General features: G+C 44.7%; 1 protein-coding gene and 1 long non-coding RNA gene across 3 annotated transcripts in view; one reads left to right on the top strand and one right to left on the bottom strand.

Moving 5' to 3' along the window:
• Positions 1–16,969, top strand: part of LOC141098963 (uncharacterized) — a 71,166-nt gene extending 54,197 nt beyond the window's left edge. For both annotated transcript variants that reach the window (XR_012234393.1, XR_012234394.1), the window contains exon 2: positions 15,855–16,969. This is a non-coding gene — a long non-coding RNA (uncharacterized lncRNA). The remainder of the gene's footprint in view (positions 1–15,854) is intronic.
• Positions 1–22,266, bottom strand: part of PRTG (protogenin) — a 192,899-nt gene that overhangs the window by 34,977 nt on the left and 135,656 nt on the right. The window contains exons 12-15 of the mRNA XM_073587013.1: positions 12,949–13,044; positions 12,589–12,775; positions 12,161–12,288; positions 11,360–11,530 (exon numbers count right to left, since the gene is read on the bottom strand). Of these exons, the coding sequence (XP_073443114.1) occupies positions 11,360–11,530; positions 12,161–12,288; positions 12,589–12,775; positions 12,949–13,044 (582 nt within the window). The remainder of the gene's footprint in view (positions 1–11,359; positions 11,531–12,160; positions 12,289–12,588; positions 12,776–12,948; positions 13,045–22,266) is intronic.

Genomic DNA, 22,266 nt, shown 5'->3' with positions numbered 1-22,266 from the left:
GATGGGCAATAGATGAGATAGAAGGTGCAAGGGTTTCAGTACTAAAATTTCTGGGTGGTGGTGAAAACTTGTTAGATATCTTACGAGACGAATCAGTTCAAAGCAGATTTGAGAGCTTTTCTAACCCTTATTCAAAAAATTTGGTGGTCCTTCAAGAAATGGTTGGGAATGGCTAAGTACTCAAAATATACTCCTATTTGGACTAACCCCTATTTGAAGGAACTGCAAATGTCGGAGGGTTTTGGGACATGGAATAATAAGGGACTGAAATATCTACACCAATTATATGTGGAAGGACACTTTTGCTCATCAAATATTAAAAGATCGGTGTCCACGGTGTGAGGAGGAAGGGGCAGATTTAGTCCACATGTTCTTGTCCTGTACTCATCTAGCTAGGCTGTGGGAAGATGATGGTAAGCTGATCTCAGAGGTTTTTAATACTCCTATTTCTCTAGCTCCCAAGGTGTGTGCTAGGGTATGTGTGAGAGGTCAAAGGTTCACCTCCTATACAATTGGCAATAGCCAAGATTCTATATCGAACTAGAGAGAGACTATAGCTAGGCATTGGTTGGCTGGCAAACAATGCTCCCTTAATAGAACAGGTAGTTGGAGGTATAACGGTGGGGCGAGTGGATTAAATGCTCAAGGGTGGTGTCAGATGAGTTGGCCAGAGACTATATTTAATATGCTCGCTCTTTAACCCTTTAATGACAGGAGTTTTTTCCGGTTTTGCGTTTTCGTTCCCCTTCTTCCCAGAGCCATAACTTTTTTAATTTTCGGTCAATATGGCCATATGAGGGCTTATTTTTTGTGGAATGAGTTGTACTTTTGAACAACACCATTGGTTTTACCATGTCGTGTACTAGAAAATGGGAAAAATATTCAAAGTGCAAAAAAGTGCCCTCCCACACTTGTTTTTTGTTTGTTTTTTTTTTTGCTAGGTTCAATAAATGCTAAAACTGACCTGCCATTATGATTGTCCAGGTCATTATGAGTTCATAGACACCAAACATGTCTAGGTTCTTTTTTATCTAAGAGGTGAAAAAAAAAAAATTGCGCCATTTTCCAATACCCACAGATCTCGGGTTGGGTGAGGGCTTGTTTTTTGGGCGCCGAGCTGATGTTTTTAATGATACCATTTAGCTGCAGATACGTTCTTTTGATCACCCGTTATTGTATTTTATTTCAATGTCAAGGCGACCAAAAAAACGGTAATTAGACCTACTGGTAATTGTGTTTCCAGGAATCCATCCTGACAGCACGCTGGAGGACGTCCTTCTTATCCACAGTGGGACAAGAAACCACGAGAGTTTAAAAGGACCCTCCCCTCACCACCCTTCAGTGATTTTTCAAAGTAACACGTCTGGATGGATGCAAAAAGATTTTTATTTAACCAAATTTCCTCATACACATGTTACATCACAATAGTATGGATGAATATCATAGGGAGGGAACTAACAGTGCTGTCAGGATGGATTCCTGGAAACACAATTATCGGTAGGTCTAATTACCGTTTTCCAGGTCACCCCCTGACAGCACGCTGGAGTAGTACCAAAGGAGATTGGTCCTAGGGTGGGACTACTGCATGGAGCACTTTTCTGCCAAATGCCAATTGTGTGGATACCACATCTATTTTATAGTGCTTAGAGAAGGTACTTAGACTGGACCAGGACGCGGCCCTGCAGATCTGTTCTGCCGAAGATCTCCCCTTCTCTGCCCATGATGTGGCCATGGCTCTAGTTGAGTGGGCTTTAAGGCTCCCTGGGGGATTCTGCCCCTGTGCCCTATAGACTAGGCTAATTGTGGATCTAATCCATCTTGCGATTGTGGATTTAGACGCTTTTTTCCCTTTATTTCGACCTCTGTATTGTACGAAGAGATTATTATCCTGTCTCCAAGGCCTGGTTGCGTCCAGGTACCCGAGTACTGTCTCCCTGACATCTAAGTTATGGTAGGTGCTTTCCTTTTTATTCTTAGGGAACTGACAGAATGAAGGGAGTACCACCTCCTGATTCATATTTGAATCTGAGATAACCTTGCGAAGGAAAGCCGGGTCAAGTCTTAAGATTAACCAGTCGTCAAACACCCGTAGGTAAGGATCTTGGATAGACAGGGCCTGAAGTTCTCCTAGCCTCTTTGCTGACGTGATTGCTACTAGGAATGCCGTTCTGATCGAGAGATTACCAATCCCTATCTCTGCCCCTAGCTGGAATGGGTGTTTACATAGCGCATTCAGGACTAGATTAAGGTCCCAAGGGGGGACCGTCTTCCTTATAAAGGGTTTCAGCCTCTGATCAGCCCTGGAGAATCGGGCTATCCAAGGGTGTGACGATAGGGTAAAATCGTAGAACACGCTAAGGGCTGCGATCTGAACCCTTAGCGTACTGAGTCTAAGGCCCTTTCTGAACCCTGCCTGTAAAAAGTCAAGAATCTTTGGGATGTTGGGGTGGTCAGTCTCAACTGTCGCCTCTCCACAGAAACTGCAGAATCTTTTCCAGATCTTGTTATATATTGCGGCGGTTACTGGTTTTCTACTCGCCTGCAGGGTAGAAATGACCTCACCTGACAGACCCTTTGATCTTAAGACCTGCCGCTCAGGATCCAGGCTGATAACTGGAGTACTTCTGGCCTCTGGTGCAAGACCGGACCCTGGTGGAGGAGGTCTTTTCTTCCTGGTAGGAGAATGGGCTCTTCCTCTGCCATCTTTCTGAGCAAGGGGAACCAACTCCTCTTCGGCCAGAAGGACACTACTAGTATGACTCTGTCTTCGTTGATTTTCCTGAGAGTTCGCGGTATGAGAGCGAGAGGCTCCATGATTGTGACGGCGTTGATTCCTGCTGGGCTCCCCAGAGGGTTCAGAGAGTAGAAGGTCTTGACTTTTGTGTTCTGCTTGACTGCAAACAGGTCTATCTCCGGTGTTCCCCACTGGTTGCATAGGCCGTTGAATACTTCGTCGTTCAGCTCCCATTCCGTTGCGGCTACTCTTCTCCTGCTGAGGAAGTCCTCGACCTGGTTTCTGACGCCTTCCAGGTGTACTGCTGAGATCGAGAGAGTCTCCTTCTCTGCAGGGCTGTGGAGTCGGAGTCGTGGAGTCGGAGTCGGTGCTCATTTTGGTGGAGTCGGAGTTGGAGTCGGTATAAAATGGACCGACTCCGACTCCTAAAATATATAATAAATTGGGTACAGTAATTCAATGCAGAATGTGCTGAATATTTTTTCATAGGAGTTTGGGAAAGTTATGAAATGTCCTTTAAATGGCTGTTCTATTCCTGATCTAAGGCTACATTCACACACAGCGTTTTTCCTGTGTTTTTTGAGGATACGTTTTTCAGCTGCAAAAGCTGATCATCTTTTTAAAAAACCGCATCACCTGAAAGGTTTTTGAGCTCATAGATAATGTTTTCAATAGCCAAAGCAGATTAGAAATCTGCTCTATCTATCCATTTATCCATATCTGTCTATCCATATCGTATCTGTACCAAAAAGAATGAAAACCGGGTAGTACACCAATATATATTCTGTTCTATCTAAATATCTTGATTATTGGATCATAAAAATGATTAAATGTCTGAGGTTCACATTGTACTACAATAAATTTTTCACTTAAATATAAGCAATATGTGTGGGAGTCGGAGTCGGAGTTGGAGTCGGTGTAAGGGAAATTGAGGAGTCGGAGTCGCAGGTTTGGCTTACCGACTCCACAGCCCTGCTTCTCTGCCCACCTGAAGATTTGTTCTGCTAGGTGGTGTAGTGCTGGGTGTCTTGGACCGCCTTGGTGACGGAGGAAAGCGATTGTCGTGGTATTGTCCGACAGTATCTTGACGTGCTTGTTTTTCACCAGGGACCGGGTGGACGATAGTAGCTTCCATACCGCGTGAAGCTCCCTGAAGTTGGAGGACTCCTTGCTGTCCTCCCGACTCCATCATCCCTGGTAGTATCTTCCCTGGACGTGTCCTCCCCAACCCTGTTGGCTTGCGTCTGTGGTGACTATGACCTTCGGAGACTGGACCCACGAGACACCGGCAGGTAGATTTCTTGGAATGGTCCACCATACCAGGGATTTCCTGACTCGGGGAGACAATCGAATCTTCTTGTCTAGCGAGCTTTGTCTTCTGTCCCAGGAAGTTAGAACTGCCCGCTGTAGAACTCGAGAGTGAAATTGACTCCATCTGACGCAGGGAATGCCGGAAGTCATCAGGCCTAGAATCCTCATGGCCTCCCTGATAGAAACCCGTTTTTTTGCGAACTGGCGAATCGTCTCTTTCGTGCTGGTCTGTTTTTCTTTTCAAAGGTAAGACATTCTTTCTTCTGAGTCTAGCATTACTCCCAGAAATCTTATACTTGGCTTGGGTATTAGATCTGATTTTGACCAGTTTATAATCCAACCCAGCCTCTGCAGCGTGGAGATCAAAGACTGACAGTCGAGTCTGAGCTGGGCCACCGAATCTGCTACGATTAAGAAGTCGTCTAGATAAGGGAGCACCGTGATATTTCAGATTCTTAGGTAGGCCACTACCTCTACCATCAGTGTCGTAAAGACTCTCGGGGCTGACGCTAGGCCAAAGGGGAGGCAGCAAAACTGATAATGATAAATCCTGCCCTCTTTTCTGACTGCAAACCTGAGATACTTCTGATGGTCTGGGTGGATGGGAACATGGCAATACCCACTCTTTAAATCTAGAGTACACATTACCACCCCCCTCCCTAGGAGGGGAATCGTGGATCTTATCGATTCCATCTTGAACTTTTTGTACCTTAGCCACCTGTTTAGGGGTTTGAGATTTATTATAGTTCTGGATTCCCTGATGGCTTCTTTAATCGAAAAGAGGCTTGAGTAGTGCCCTCTGCCTTGTTCTCGAGCAGGTACTCGAATGATGGCGGCCATCCCCAGGAGGTCCTGAATGTTCGACCACATAAGGGAGGCTGAATGGAGGTGGGAGCTGGTTACCAGAAATTGGCTCGGGGGAGGGAGTCGAACTCGATCTTGTACCCCTGAGAGATTACCTGTCGCACCCAGGGGCTGCTGGAAATTTGCTGCCACTCACCTAGGAACCCGAGCAATCGACCCCTACTCTGGTGACGTCATTTCCTTCGGGAGCTTGACCCGGCCCGGAGAAGATGGTATCTCTATTTCTACCCCTGCTCTCTCCTCCTTTGGGGTAGCTCCATCTTCCCGATTTCCCCTTCCCTCTGCAGTCCGTTCTTTGGTTAAAACGGGGTCTACGAAAGGGCTGATGTTTTTTGCGTTTCTCTTCCGGAAACCCTTTCTTCTCGTCAGAGGCTCTCTCTAAGATATCATCAAGAACAGGCCCGAAGACCTTGCCTCCCGAGAAAGGGATTGAGCAGAGCTTATTCTTTGATTGTATATCACCTGACCAGCTCTTTAGCCAGATGGCTCTCCTGACCGCATTGGTCAGGGATTGACTCCTGGCTGTGAATCTGAAGGTCTCCGCTGAGGTGTCAGCTAGAAACCCAGTGGCTAATTTCAATACGGGAAGGGATTTCAGAATAGTCTCCCTCAGGGTTCTATCTGTAAGGTGCTCCTCCAAATCATCTACCCATAGGTGCATTGAGCGCGCTACAGATGTTGCTGCTATATTAGCCCGTATGACTGCTGCCGAACTTTCCCAGGCTCTCTTTAAGAGAGGCCGTCCGCCTTTCGGTCCATGGGCTCTTTTCCGACACTTTCGCTACCGGGATATCGATTTTGGGGATTTCCTCCCAGACCTTGACCTCCTCTGGGTCAAACGGTAGGCAAAGTCTAAAGTCTCTAGGGACAGTCAGTCAGTCTCTTCTCCGCTTCTTCCCATTCCTAAGATCATTGCCCATATATGCGTATTCACTGGGAAGACCATCGAGGTCTGCGACAGCAGTCCCCCAAACATCTCGTCCTGTACCGATAGAGTCGCTGGGGGCTCCTCGATCTGCATAGTGTGTCTTACTGCTCCCAACAGTTCGTCCGTATCCCCGGACGAAAAGAGATATCTTTTCCCCTTCTCTGTGGTTCTCTCATTTCTTTCTCCTCTAGCTCTGATTCGGACAGGGCCTCCTCCGACGAGGAGTCCGACTCCCTTGGCCTTTTACCGGATACCTGGGGGATCACCTTCGGGGTCTGGGGACACACCAGGCCTGACAATGAAGCCTGCACCTCCTCCCTTATAATGGATCTCATGTTAGACATGAGTGGCTTGCTCATCCCCCACTATGCATCTGGTGCATGCGTCACATAAGGGTTTTTGCCACGTGTCCTTTAGTTTTTTAGAGCAAATTGGGCACTTTTTCTCCTTCCTCCTAGACTCCTTCTCCGCTGGGGTCCCCTGGAATACATAGAATATGTGTCCTGTGGGATCTGCCTCCTTAGGGCCCTGCAGTGACCTTTTCTGAGGTACTCACGTGACCCTGGCTCTCCGGCCCCGTTTCAGTCTTAGCCTGATCCTCCATGCTCCTGTAGGAAGGGCTGCCTGGGCCTGCTGTACCGCCTGTCGTTTGTCCGCGTACCTGGACTGGCACGCTGCGATGTCCGACCTGCTCCGAGGTATCCTCTGGAGGAGACGTCGCCTGCCTTCTGTTGGCAAGCTCCGGGAGCGCGCGGTTCTGTATGAATAGGCCGCGACAACCGCGACCCGGAAGTGGCGCGGTCTCCCAGGTCGCAATCCGGCCGGCCACAAACCGGAAATGACGCGGTTGCCCGGGGCCTGCGAAGCCGCAACCCAGAGAGGCGCGGCCGCCCTGAGCTGGCCGCGATCTGCTCGCTTCGCCTGGCTGTGGCCAGGAACCGATGCCGCGTCCGGCGTGCGGGGATGCCCTGCGGCGGCGATCTGCTGTTGGGACCGCTTACTAGTTGTAGCATCTGTAGAGGCGGCCCGGCTGAGGGACATCAGAGGTGACGCCTGGAGTCGAGAGCCCCCGACAGGAGGAAGCGACCCCGTCTCCCAGGAGCAGCGCTACACTGGGTGTGCTGAGGGACCCTCAGGTGGGTGTCAGCTTGCAGAATTCTTGAGGTGGGAAGGGAAAGGCTGGGCCCCCCGATCCTCACCATCTGCTTGGAACAGTCAGATCCTCTCGTCGTTCCTATCCGCAGTGGGACAGGAAAAACACTGACGGGTGGTGAGGGGAGGGTCCTTTTAAACTCTCGTGGTTTCCTGTAACACTGTGGATATGAAGGACGTCCTCCAGCGTGCTGTCAGGTGGTGACCTGGAAACACCAAGGTTACTTACCGGTAGCCGGTTTTTCCGGAGCCCATGACGGCACACATGAGAGAGGGGATCCGCCCAGTCAGGACAGGAACCCTACTGAAGATAAAAGGGGCGGTACCGCTCTCTCGCTTCAGTTGGTTTACAGAGCATGAGAGGCCTCTCGGGGTTAGGACACATGGTAAAACTATCACCACATTATATCTAACTAAAAAAAAAAGCACCCAAACTATAGTGCACACCAAAGGAGTGAAAAGGGGGGGAATATACAGGAGCCGTCATGGGCTCCGGAAAAACCGACTACCGGTAAGTAACCTTGGTGTTTTCCCGTCTCCCATGACGGCACACGAGAGACTTTTGTAGAATAAGACACCTTAGGGAGGGACCACCGCTTGCAGCACCCTTCTACCAAAGGTTAGGTCAGTAGAGGAAGATAGATCAATTCGGTAGTGTTTAAAAAAGGTTGAAGGCGAGGACCAAGTAGCGGCTTTACAAATTTGTTCAATCGATACCTCAGCCTTCTCTGCCCAGGAGGTAGCCACGGCTCTGGTGGAGTGAGCCTTGATGCCTTCTGGAACCGGAGCACCACTTGCAGAGTAGGATAACATAATGGCCTCCCTGATCCATCTGGCAATGGTACTCTTAGATACCCCGTACCCTTTTCTACTACCCTGAAAGGCTACAAAAAGGGACTGATCTTTCCTCCACTGACTAGTTATTGACATATACAGTAATATGGCTCTCCTTACATCTAATGTATGGAACTTTTGCTCCCCAGGGTTTCTAGGATTATTACAGAAAGATGGCAAGGAGATTTCCTGAGTCCTATGAAACTTTTGGACTGCCTTGGGGAGGTAGGCCGGGTCTGGTCTTAGAACCACTCGGTCATCCAAGATCTGTGTATATGGAGGGCATATAGACAGAGCTTGTAGGTCGCTCACTCTCCGGGCAGATGTTAAGGCTACCAGTAACACAGTTTTAAGTGTTAGTAGCTTTGGTTACAGCTCTAGTAATGGTTCAAAGGGATCTTTGGTTAAGGCCTCCAAGACTAGGTTGAGGTCCCAGGGTGGTATCTTTGGGATAATGACCGGCCTTGACCTGCCACAGGATTTTATGAACCGGGACACCCACCTATTTGCTGCTAGGTTGCAGTTATAAAGCCCCCAAAGCTGAGACTTGGACTTTGAGTGTGTTAGTGGCTAACCCAAGTTGCAGCCCCGACTGTAGGAATTCTAGGATAGCCCCACTGGAGCTACATCTCCCAAAGGTTTCCCCAGGAAGTCTAGGAACTTTTTCCACGTTCTACCATAGATTTAGCATGTTATAGGTTTCCTACTTTTCAACAGGGTGGAGACTAACCCTGGAGAGAATCCCAGTGGCGACTCAGTAGCACCCTCTCAAATTCCAGGCTGCTAGATGGAAGCCCTTCACTTGAGAGTGGACCACTGGTCCCTGGGAAAGCAGGTCTGGAATCTCTGGTAATATCCATGGATCTGTCACTGACATGAGTCTCAGAAGGGAGAACCAAGGCCTCCTCGGCCAAAATGGAGCTATAAGAATTATTCTCGCTCGATCCTCCCTGATTTTCCTGACCACTACTGGGATCATTGTTATCAGGGGAAATGCATAGGCCAGGATGAACTTCCAGGGTATTTGTAGGGCATCTACTGCGAAGGGGTTTTCCCTTGGATTCAGTGAGCAGAACTTCCTGACCTTTCTGTTGAGTGCGGTAGCGAACAAGTCTATTTCTGGTGTGCCCCAGGCCTGAACTATTTGTTGGAAGACTTGGGGGCTTAGGGACCATTCCCCTTGTCTTAGGTGCCTGCGACTCAGGAAGTCTGCCTGTGTATTTTCTACCCCCTTTATATGCAGTGCTGTGATGGATAACAGATGTTGTTCAGCTAGCTGGAAGAGTAGATCCGATATTTGCATGAGGCCCCGAGATCTCGTTCCCCCTTGATGATTGATATAGGCTACTACTGCCGGATTGTCAGTCATGACTCAGGTGTGGCGGCCCCGAAGTATAGGAAGGAAATGTTTCACGGCTTTTTCCACTGCCCATAGTTCTTTTACATTTGAACCGTGATCCTTTTCTAGTGAGGACCAGGTCCCCTGTATCGAGTGGGATCTCAGGTGTGCTCCCCATCCTGTGGCACTCGCGTCTGTTGTAATGATGTCCTCGACTGGTTTTTGCCACGGGACACCAGCTGTTAAATTCTTTTCTACAGTCCACCAGAGCAGGAAATCTCTTACAGCCACTGAGAGACATAGTTTGCCTTCTAAATGCCCTTTTAATTGTTTCTGTGCTGACAGAACTTCCCACTGTAGTTGCCTTAAGTGGTACTGCGCCCATGCTACCGCGGGTATGATGTCAACGAGCCTAAAAGGGACATTGCGTTCCTCAGTGTCATAGCTGGCTTTTGTATTGCTGTGTGAGCTAGGCCCCTTATTTTGGTCACTTTGTTCTCTGGCAGGAGGCAGCGTTGTCGCTCGGAGTCCAATATTAACCCCAGGAAGGATTGTTCTTTTACTGGTGTTAATCTTGACTTGGGGATGTTTACTATCTATCCTAGTCCTACTAAAGTTGATATCACTTCCTTCACTTGGTGTGTGCAGTGGGTCTCCGACCTCCCTATTACAAGAAAGTCGTCTAGGTATGGGACGATCACTATGTCCCGGGAACGAAGAAAAGACATTACTTCGGCCATCACTTTGGTGAACACTCTGGGGGCTGTAGACAAGCCAAACGGAAGGGCTGCGTATTGGTAGTGTTTCACCTGCCTTCCCAGCGTGCGACGTCAGAGGGGCGCGACCCGGAAGCGGCCACTCCTCCTCGATGTGGCAGTGGGGAGAGGGCGGCGCAGTAGCCACGACAGAGCCCCAGGACCCCAGCCGTGCTGCTTCTGCGCCCGCTCGGACGCTGAGCCCCAGGGGAGCCTTGGACGGCGCTTCCCCCTCCCGACGCACAGCGCCCAGGACCTGCCTGTTCTTCCACGCCGGCATGAGAGAAGGGCAGGTACGTGTTTCTCCAGTACACGGGTCCCTGTCAGGACAGGAAACCCAACTGAAGCGAGGGAGAGGTACCGCCCCTTTTATCTTCAGTAGGGTTCCTGTCCTGACTGGGCGGATCCCCTCTCTCATGTGTGCCGTCATGAGAGACGGGGAAAAAGTAATTTTGGCGTTTTGAATTTATTTTATCACCGTTTAGAGATCAGGTTTTTTTTTTATTTTTTATTGATAGATCGGGCGATTCTGAACACGGTGATACCAATTATGTGCATGTTTGATTTTATTTTTGTTTTATTTTGAATGGGGCGAAAGGGGGGTGATTTGAACTCTTTATTTTTTTCAGATTTTTAAAAACTTTTTTTTATTTTACTTTTGGCATGCTTCAAGAGCCTCCATGGGAGGCTAGAAGCTGCAACAACTTGATCGCCTCTGCTACATAGAGGCGATGCTCAGATCGCCTCTATGTAGCAGAATTACAGACTTGCTATGAGCGCCGACCACACTAGTTATTATTGCGGGCAGATGTCAGCTGTTCAAAACAGCCAACATGTTCCGGCATTGAGATGAGCTTACAGCAGAGCCCACATCAAAGCGGGGGTACTGCCATCGGACGTACTATTCCGTCTGATGGCAGTAAGGGGTTTTAATAGCAAAAGAATAGGCCGGATAGAAGGTTATACAGGTCGTGATACTTTTGATATTCGTATATTAAGGAGGGACGATATTCTTCTACAAAATCAGATGGGTAAGGGGGAAAAAAAAAATAAAAATAAAAGGTGTGTGGGGGGAGGGGGCAATTCCTAGAAATTTGATGTTTTAGTATACGCTATATTTTCTGTATCAAACAGTCTAAGATTTATTTTGTGGTAAATATACGGTAAATGTTTTTGGTTAAATAATCATTTAATAATTGACGTAATAAAGCGTCCTAATTATGATGTGTTATATATGCTTCCATGTGAGATGAAAGGTCTGAGAACAATGTGCAGTGGTGAACCTCAACGTGAAATCTGAATCATGGCTGTCCTTCCAAAATGCTACTGACTATACATGGACATACTGCTGTATACTCTGTCCTCAGTAAAGGGTACAAGACACAAACGCGTCTAAAAAATATTGGAAAATCATAAAATAAAAAAAGCAGTAAGTAAATTACCATCTCTGTGCATAATCTGCCACTGGCCGACAGCCCATTCTTTCCTAGATGCATACAATATGGTGTAGCGGGTGACCGCTGACTCCATGTCCTCAGGAGGCTTCCAGGAGACCAAGGCGGTATTTTCTTCAATCAGCGTCACCTTGACACCTACAGGCGGATTGCTTGGAGCTGCAGGAGAATGGCAAAATGAAGCCCAACATGGGTATGGCAGAATATAATAAATCAGCTGGTGACCACTCACATGCTTGCACAGTACTGGCACAGACCTGCGGCACCATCTACTGCTGCACAGATGTAGCAAGAGCAAAAGTAGAACATAAGCGTTCTTGATGACAAGAAAAAAATACTAATGACAGGCACGCTCCAGATTTACCTCTAAACATTTACATATAAAGAAATGACATACAAGGCAATTCCCTAGTTCACTGCATACACTTCTATGTGAAATCATTAGGGAAGCAGAGGAAAATGCTAATTCCCTACGGTTTCCAGCAGGCCATGACCAGACACAGGCTGCCGGCATTTGGCCCTATGTGGTCTGTGATAGATTTGCGCAGCAACAGTATTATTGATGAATAACAAAATAGCAAATTATTTGCTGCAAAATTCTCAGTAAAAGAGCCGCACACCCTTCTACGTGTAAACCTTCTGATCCATGCTCATACAATACCGTTCGCACGAATGCCTAAAATAACTGCTCTGTGTCCGTGTAGCCAACAGCCAATACAGCCACAGTTTTACAAGGCCTGTGGGACTTTTCACTATGCTTTAAAAGTAAATGGCTTTCATAATTCCTACCTTCTGGAAGCGTGGAGTGGTAAACCACCGGGCTCCAGGGACTTGACAACTGGTCTACATGCAGCCTCACAGCAAACTCGTACTTGGTATTTGCTTCAAGATCTTGAACTAAAATATGAGGTTCAAACCTGTATATAGGAAGAGTAGAACACATATTGCTTTAAATGGAGGTGATGGGGAAAATCACATTACCAGCCTCGATCCACAACATTTGTATCATTCATTGTAAACTGCCCTACAACAACCATACTGACTATATCTCCCCGATGCGCACTTCTCAGCAGACATATCAGGCACGTCATATCACAAATCTAAGAAACCATCATGCTGCATTTGTAATAAAGATTTTATTACCACATGCTTTTCTTTTAGATGGTTAGAGAGATAATAGAACAAATTGTGAATGTCATCAGTAGCACTGTACTTACGTCTGGAGGTAAAGCACTAAAGAAGCATTCTGCAGACCTACAGGATTGCAGCGCACAGTGTAGTTAATAGTTTGTCCAGAGGAGAATGCAGGTCGCCCCCAGTATAGGTAGATGGAAGACGAGCTGTTTGCTTTGGCATAAAGATGATGAGGAGGGGGAGGAGGAGGAATCAAGTGTTCAGGGACAGCTGTTTGGGAAAAGAAATAATTTGTGAAAAATATCAGAAAACTACCAAATTTGAGATTCTGCAGCTTAGACCACCAGCTGGAGTAATACACTGCATTTTTTTTTTATAAATGAGCCATAATGATTTGTAGAATTGATTAGCACTTTCTTGTAAAGATAATTTAGGTTACTTACTAACACAGACTGGAGTGCTGACTGTTTGGTCAGCTTGATACCCTTCGTCCATATTGTTATAAGCCAGCAATCTTACATGGTACTTTCTTCTGGGATCTAAGAATTAAAAAAAAATAAAATAAAAAAAAAATTACAAAAATGCTGAAGTCAACAGCGTGATACATAACTTCAATAATAAGATTATTATTGTAGTAATTATATTATAAAAATAACCAATATCCAAATATGACTCGGATTATGACTTGTTCACATGGTTAAAGCACCACTCCAGCGTTGTTGTTTTTTTATTGCAGAGCTGGAGTGGTGCTACTAATGCAAGTTCCCTGTCCCTAGTCCCAGATCCCAACAATGCTCCAGTTGGTTTTTAGCAGTTTGTGATCTGAAGGATAGATCTTTATTGCTTCAGCGAACACTGGAAGTCATAACTCAATGCAAGGCTATGAGAGCCAGAACAAGCAATATAAAAACCCAAACGCTTGTGTTGCGCTATAAATTTGAGGTGCATGATGCAGCCACGAGTGGAATTGGACTCCTGTGATATGGCACTTTTTTTTTTTTTTTTATGAAAATAATACTTAATGACACATGGAAAAATTGGCATAAACAAAGCCCAATTTTTATGGAATATTACATACAACACAATGTAGAAGAATACATGGGTTATAAGTGGAGATGTGCAAAAATATTTGCATTCCCCTGGCCCAGTGTCCATTTCAGTATCTTGCCCACGCAACGCACGTCATGACGGTGTATGACGCCTGTGATTAGGCCTCACATAATGTCATGACCTCATGAAGGCCCACTAATCACAAGAAGTGTCAAGGATATCAGCATTCAAAGTGCTAGCTGTGGGAGTTCGCACTGCCCTGGTTTCGGCTGCTATGGAATACCAGAGTGGACACCAGACCAAAGTGGTGCGAATCTTTTTGCCCATTTCTAGTTACGAGTTTTCATACAATCCATAAAAACCTATCAAGAGGAATAAGAGAATGCGTCCATAGGATGCTGAATTCATACAGTGTGACACTATGACATTGCATTTGTGATCCTTGTGACATCCATGACTCTGACCAAGCTAACCATGGAGAAATTTTCATAAAAGATTACACATGATCATTCTTGGCAACACAACATTTCGAAATCTTGCCATTGGCAATACAATATATCATGCAGAAAGACATTTTTTTACACTCAGTCACAGCTGAGGAACTTGCTGTGTTACTACAAATCTGTCTAATGAAGAAGAGGAGGATTAATCATGGGGCCTCCAACATTCATATGGCGTGTTTCTAAGACCACAGTGTGAAGGAACATGTTCTCGTAACCTTTTGATGCCCATTTATCAACACTTTGTCTCTTATCTTTCCACACAACTGCTTGACATACAAGACGCATGTGTTATTGTTATGGCTGTATTATTCCAACATCCCCCAGACACTTAATGCATTAAAGATCTTTGTATGTTGCTCTACTTTTATTGAATCGTTTAAGGTACTTTTGAGTAAACTGAGGTTACAAAAAATAAAATTAAAATAAGGGGGATAACATTTTGGGGCACAATTCGTTGCCGACTGAATATAGCAATATGAGATTGCTGATTCACGTGTAGAATCGTTACGTCCATGGACAGTTTGAGAACATGGCTAAGGGCAGGTGATCGTTTCATCCAGTATAAGATCTGTAACAAACCCAACTGGAAGACTTCGATTAACTTTCTGCAGATGGGGAATTAGAATCCAGTTGTGCTGTTGCAAGGTCGATCCCATGTTGCACAGCAGTGGACCTCGGAGGTCTCCGTAAAATCAATCCTTATTTATGAGTTCCAGTTGAGTGTGCCATCATTACACAGGTTCAGTCAAGGAGAAACTAGGGTCCTACTTATCTGAAGCCCCCCCCCCCCGTGCATTTAGCATTGATAGAGAGCTGTAAACGGTTCACTGCTTGGTTTTCTGGACTCTCTTTTCAACAAGCGGCGCTCTTCAAACTCAGGTTGACAGCTGAAGGTAACTGAACAGAATACCAAATGCCACACTTTTCTTTCAGAGCTCTCCCCTGGGGTGAATAAGAGTCAATCGACACAAGATGTAAAATGACAGATATGATTGATATTAACACCAATGCTCTTCAAAATGCCTTATCGTCCGGTGGAGTTTTAATCGACTAAAGGATACTAAGAGCACAGAATTGTAAAATTATGCAAAAACATTAAAAATAATATTATTGCAAGATGAGTGCATATCTTTATCTAATACCAAGATAACATCCATATTCTATATATTTTTTATTTAAACACAAAATTATTTCTCTTTCCACAAATAGACGCTATTCCTAGAAAGGAAGACATACATATCATAGGCACATCTCTACCAGCAGATGGCGCTGCAATCATACTGTTCACAGCACGCTCAGGCTGCTGTTCCTAATCGCTCTTGATACGAAGTGTCAATAATTAATAACATTATTAAAGCACTTAACCTTTCTATGATGGTCCGTTACTCCCACGTGAGAGAAGGGGGAAAATGAAATGCCTACCATGTTAACAAAAATGCTTACAAATTAAGCCATTAGGCATGCTGGAAACAATGTATCTCACGTAATTCTTATGTCCGGGATGCTTTCAAAGTTTTTAGCAGACAGTAAAGCAATTTTGAATTCTATGGCTCACGGCTGCTTCAGTGACTGGAGGGAAACAAGGATGTTCTACATCAATTTATTTTTATACAGGATATTTTATTGGATTAATTCTCCATTTATAAAGCAATGTGCTTTCAAGCTGGCTGGATATGTAAACACTTCAACCCTATATAAATCTACAATGCCTAGGGGTAAAGTCATAAATAATTACACATCTAATCCATAATTCATATTATTCAAATGTATTTCTTTACATCTCTCCCTATTTCTAGGAAAATTCCTAGCAGCGTGGTCCATCAGTGCATATAGCAGTACGCTTCATCTATAACCACACTTATAACGAGATACAAAGAACAAAGCAATTCGCTAATTAATCGCCTTTAAATGGCACTTCGTGACCTTGTCTTATGAACTGAGCTATGACTAAAATATTTCATATTCAGGCTCAGCACCGCAAATGGTGGTGTGAAGGAAGCCGGCAAGTCGTGGTTACAATTGTTAACAGAAATGGAAATGGGGAGAACGATTTAACTTCTGATATATACTGTATATAACAAAAACCCCTAAATATAATGGCAGGTCTGCAAGCAGCAAGTCTTAAAACGTCCCTACAGAGAATACCAACTATAAAAGCTTCAGTGGTCAAGGGTGGAACTTCTTTCTCCTAAAGAATTTGTGTACAGAGATTTACAGTACATTCCACAAAACGGGTCACTGGACACTACCCTGGACTATATATCTGGGTTATATAAATGTACTCGTACATAATTTCTATTTAATTGTTGAACTTTAGGAGAAGTTGAAGAGTTGAACTGAGGTGCTAAGGTTAGACGTATGGTGCATTTTTTTTTTTTTACAAGCCCTTTTGTATTGTGCAGTTTTTGTATGTCTTACCAACCTATTGTTCGCGAAGAGTCCGGCTGGAAAGCTCATTGGTCCCAATTTCTAGGGTGAGTGCACTGCCCTCAAGACCAACCTCTCAACACAATAAAGTCTACCTCATCATTCAGCCAAAGGGGCAGCAGTATGGGCTAATGTGACATCTGGGTCAAGACCTTTGCCATAAAACCTGGGGTTGACCAAAGTGTGCATGGAGCAATTCATGCGCAAAGCAACTGATTTAGGGGGATGGGTGGGAAAACAAACTCTGCTGGCTCCAAAATATAAATTGATAAAATGGGGGTAAAAAAAAAAAAATGTACCAGGGGTAAGTCTAAAATTAGATCACACATACGCATAAGTAGGAGGAATTTTGCTAATTATTTCACTATATTTCTGTTGGCAAAGAAAAGCCTTTAACATAGCATTAGATTTTCTACTGGGACATGCAAAATGTTTGGGGATTTTATTGGGTAATGCAGTAATTAAATCAATGTTTTACAAAAGCCTCAACTCTGTTTTTGGTCAATGGTAATGCTAGTGTATGGTATCGGTAATCATTAAAACATCGCCACACTTGTGTGCGCACTGCAACATCAGATTGCCCCAAAGGGTCCATTAACTGCATTTTCTGTACTTTCTAAGTGTTCCATCAACTAATATGGAGGAAGAGAGAAATGTGCAGCACTTACGGTAAGTATATATATGACCATGTCATAAGCAAGGGGAAATGATCACACCTTTGTAGCACACATTTACCCTCTCCAATGCTAGAGGGAATTTCATCAGAACAGATCAATGTACTCATTCTCAGGTTTACGCTTGCAATGAAGAACTGTGTCTAGTGGTTGATCTAATATATTATGCAAGCCTGGGGTAAAGTAAGGTACAAATACAAAGAAACAGGACAAGTCATTTTCCTGATTTAGTGCCATAATCCAACTCCCTATACACCATCAATCCAAATAGCATAATATTTGAAGAGGTCAAACTGAGGATAAAAATGTATATTGTTAGTAGGCACGGTTATATACCAGGCTATCAAAAGACAAATTTGCCACCGTCTAAGCATTTCCACCCCCATATATTATCTTGATAATATCTAAAGCGCTACACAATATGATGACGCTATATAAGCAAAGTATAGTAAATAAACTTGAAAACGGTTAGTGTATAAATGCTATAATAGCTGTGACTTTTGCTGCATATATTAATACTGATGTATACATACCAAAGCTCCTGCTTTGCTATGGTTTACAAGTGATCAGACTGCAAAAAGTGAAAGTCCCATAGTGGGACAAAGTTTAAAAAAAAAAAAAAAAAGTGAAAAAAAAAAATGGTTAAAATCTAAACACAAAAACAAATAAAAAAGTATGCATTATATCCATAAATATTCTTATGAAAAAAAGATGTACACATCTGGTATGGCTGCATTCGGAGCGACTCTACCTATGAACTGTCCCACTAGTTAACTCCTTTAGTAAAAACAAATGCTTTATCATACCGTCGAACAAAAAGTGGAATAAAACGTGACCAAAAAAACAAATCTAAATAAATATATTATCTCTGAAAACGCAATCTTGTTCCGCAAAAAAAAAAAAAGTCGCCATACAGCTCCACCAACAGAAAAATAAAAAAGTTATAGCTCTCAGAATAAAGTGATGCAAAAATAATTTCTATAAAATAGTTTTTATTGCATAAAAGTGTCAAAACATAAAGAAAAAAATATATAAATGTGGTATTGTTGTAATCGTACTGACTCGAAGAATAAAGCTGCCTTATCAATTTTACCACACGTGGAATGACATTATAAAAAAAAAAAAAGCCTGAATTGCTGGTTTTTGTAAATTCTGCCTCCCAAAAATCAGAATCGAAAGCGATCAAAATCAAACAAAAAAATGTCATGAGGTTGAAAATGGTACCAATAAAAATGTAAATTCGTCCCGCAAAAAACAAGCCGTCACATGACTATGGCTTGTCGAAATATGGAAAAATTATAGCTATAGTATGGCGTTACAAAAACTTGTTTTTAAAAAAAAAAAAGGCATCTTTTAGTGTGTGACAGCAGCCAAACATAAAATCTGATATAAATCTGGTATTGCTGTAATCGCAACCGACCCAAAGAATAAAGTCGCCTAATCACTTATACCGCATAAGGAACAATGTAAAAAATAAATAAAACCAATCCTTCACCTGCTGTTGATTTTTACATTCTGCATCCGTAAGATTGCAGTAAGGCTCAGCACACATTTATCCTGCGCTCTACACTGAGCACTTACAGCAGGGTTTTAGTGTAAATCTCTGAAATATGTGATTCAGATGGAACCCCCGGTAGTAGATTCCTTATAATGAGGCAGATGGAGGCACTGTGGGTGCCATCTGGCTGCCTATGATCCTTCGGTGTCCATCTTGTTAGGCGTGCATAAAAGTAAGGCCACAGTTTTGTGCACTTTTTAAAAAGAAACTACATCGCTAAACACAGGCCAGACGGAGTCCAGACTAACGCTGCTGCCTCATTACAGTGAATAGATCCTTCAAAAGGTTTCATCTGAATTAGTCTCTCAAGAGATTTAGATGGAAACCCTGATGTAAGTGCTCAGCGTAAAACGCCAGATAAATGTGATCCCAAATGTTATGTAACATTGTAAAAGCTTCAACAAAAGTAAGTCCCCACACAGGTCTGTCATCTGTTAACAGAAATATATCAGGCTTCCACGTTACTGGTAGTACAAAGGCTCTGTAAAAGCAATATGGCTCCTCGTCCCCCAAATCAAATTCAGCAAATTCCTATTCCAAATGCCCCCATCCCTACTGAGTCCCAGTGTGGCTAAATCACATTTAGCATCCACATATTTGGCATTTCTGAAGCAATGAGAGTCCGCCTAATTTACAGTCGCACAACGTACGGGCACTACCACGGCATTTTCCAACATCCACTACTGCTTGTTTCTGGAAACCACCATGGAGTCAAAATAGTCACTACACCTGTAGTTAAACTCCCAAAGGGGTACAATATCCAAAATGGGGACACTTCACTTTCTAGATTCAGCAGAAACTGTGGGACAAATTTTGGTGCCATTTTTACCCTTTTCCAGTGTGAAAATGTAAAATCTGGGGCTAAAACAAAATTTTCACTACCCAATGGTATAAAATTCTGTGACCCACCTGTGGTTTCAATATGATCACTGCACCCCTAGATGAATTCATTGAGAGGTGTAGTTTGTAAAATGGAGTATTTTATGGGGGAGTTCTGCTGTTTTGGCACCTCAGAGGCTCTGACAATGCGACATGGCACAATCAAACTAGTCCAGCAAAACCTGAACTCCAATATGGCACATGTTCCCTTCTGAGCTTTGCAATGCACCTCAAAAACCACCATGGTTACTTACCGGTAGCCGGTTTTTCCAGAACCCATGACAGCACCACATGAGAGAGGGATCCGCCCCGCCAGGACAGGAACCTACTGAAACATAAGGGGCGGCACCTCTCCCCCGCTTCAGTTAGATTACAGAGCATTTGAGAGGACTCCCCGGTTAGTTACATTTTTATCCAACACCACATCACACAAATACACCCGACTATTGTGCACACCCAAACGGTGAAAAAGGGGGGGAATGTACGGGTGCTGTCATGGGTTCCGGAAAAACTGGCTACCGGTAAGTAACCATGGTGGTTTTCCCTTCACCCATGACAGCACCACATGAGAGATTCTGGAGACTTCGAACACCTTAGGGAGGGACCACCGCTTGCAGCACCCTTCTACCAAAGGTCAAGTCAGCAGAGGAGGACAGATTTAGTCTATAGTGTCTAAAGAAAGTTGAGGGTGAGGCCCAGGTAGCGGCCTTACAAATTTGCTCTATTGATACCTCTGCTTTCTCAGCCCAGGAGGTCGCCACGGCTCTGGTGGAATGAGCCTTGATGCCGTCAGGAACCGGGACGCCACTAGCTGAATAGGCTACACTAATGGCCTCCCTAATCCATCGGGCAATAGTCCCCTTTGACACTCCATAACCTTTCCTAGCACCCTGGAAGGCTACAAATAGGGACTGGGACCTCCTCCACTGGCTGGTTATAGACATATACTCTACTAGGGTTCTTTTAACATCTAGGCTATGAAACTTTTCCTCCCCTGGGTTTTTCGGATTCTCGCAAAAGGAAGGGAGGACAATCTCTTGGTTTCGGTGAAAGTTAGTTACTACTTTCGGCAAGTAAGCAGGGTCTGTTCTCATAACCACCCTATCCTGGTATATCTGGGTATATGGTGGGTTGACTGAAAGGGCCTGTAAGTCACTAACTCTACGTGCCGACGTTAGAGCTACCAAAATGATGGTTTTTAGAGTGAGATTTTTAGTTGAAATCTGCTGTATGGGTTCAAACGGCTCTTTCGTGAGGGCTTCCAGCACCAGATTTAGATCCCATGAAGCTATTTTTGGTAAGGAAACTGGCCTAGATCTGTGGCAAGATTTTATAAACCTGGCTACCCATCTGTTTGCCGCTATATTGCAATTGTATAATGCACCCAGCGCTGAAACCTGCACTTTGAGGGTATTAACCGCCAGGCCTAGCTGTAGGCCTGCCTGCAAGAACTCCAAGATGGACTCGATTGGGGGTTCTTGACCTAACGGTTTTCCCAGGAATTGTAGGAATTTTTTCCACGTTCTGCCATATATGTTGGTTGTTATTGGTTTCCTACTTTTCATTAGAGTAGTTACCAACCCCGGGGAAAACCCTTTATCTCTCAAAAAGTGACCTCTCAAATTCCACGCCGTCAGATGGAGCCCCTTGACTTGTTTGTGGAATATCGGCCCCTGAGCTAACAAATCTGGAATCTCTGGCAGTACCCACGGGTCCGAGAGAGACATCATTTGTAGTAGAGAAAACCACGGTCTTTTCGGCCAGAACGGGGCTATGAGGATTACTCTGGCTTGCTCGTCTCTTATCTTTTTTACTACTGCCGGGATTAACGCTACTGGGGGAAAGGCATAGCTCAGTTTGAACAGCCACGGGATTTGTAGAGCGTCCACTGCCCACGGGTTTTCCCCTGGGTTTAATGAGCAGAACCTTCTCACTTGCCGGTTGCTTTTGGTGGCAAAGAGGTCGATTACTGGCTGTCCCCATAACTGTACTATCTTCTGGAATATTACACGATTCAAGGCCCACTCTCCCTGTTTTAACTTGTTGCGGCTTAAAAAGTCGGCTTGAACATTTTCTGTCCCTTTGATATGCAGGGCTGTCAGGGAGGCTAGGTGTTGTTCTGCTTTGAGGAAGATTCTTTTGGCTTCGTCCATTAGGGAGTTTGACCTTGTCCCTCCCTGGTGGTTGACATACGCCACTGCCACCCTGTTGTCTGACATAATTCGGACGTTTTGACCCTGTAACCTGGGAATGAATGCCTCTAGGGCCCTGTTTATCGCTCTCAACTCTCTTAAGTTGGAGGAAGCTTTCTGCTCTATGTGACCCCAGGACCCTTGGGCCATATGTTCTCTCAGGTGTGCCCCCCATCCCGAGGAGCTTGCATCCGTCAATATTACATCGGACACGGGCCTGTGCCACAAAATTCCCCCCGTTAAATTTGTGTCGTCTAGCCACCAAGTGAGAGAGTCTTTCACCCTTTCGGAAAGTTCCAGCTTCCCTTCTAAACGCCCTTTCAATCGTCTCTGGGCTGACAAGATTTCCGCCTGCAGTTGTCGGGTATGATACTGTGCCCAGTTGACCGCTGGGATACAGGCTGTTAGCGTGCCCAACAGGGACATTGTCCTTCTTAGGGTCATGTGAGGATGCTGTATTGCCATAAGGGTCATTTCT

Source organism: Dendrobates tinctorius, unplaced genomic scaffold, assembly GCF_039654945.1.
Source record: "Dendrobates tinctorius isolate UK_male_01 unplaced genomic scaffold, ASM3965494v1 ptg000097l, whole genome shotgun sequence".
Classification (NCBI taxonomy): Eukaryota; Metazoa; Chordata; class Amphibia; order Anura; family Dendrobatidae; genus Dendrobates; species Dendrobates tinctorius.
The sequence above is the reverse complement of the archived record's forward strand: the minus strand, read 5'-3'. Positions and strand labels throughout refer to the sequence as shown.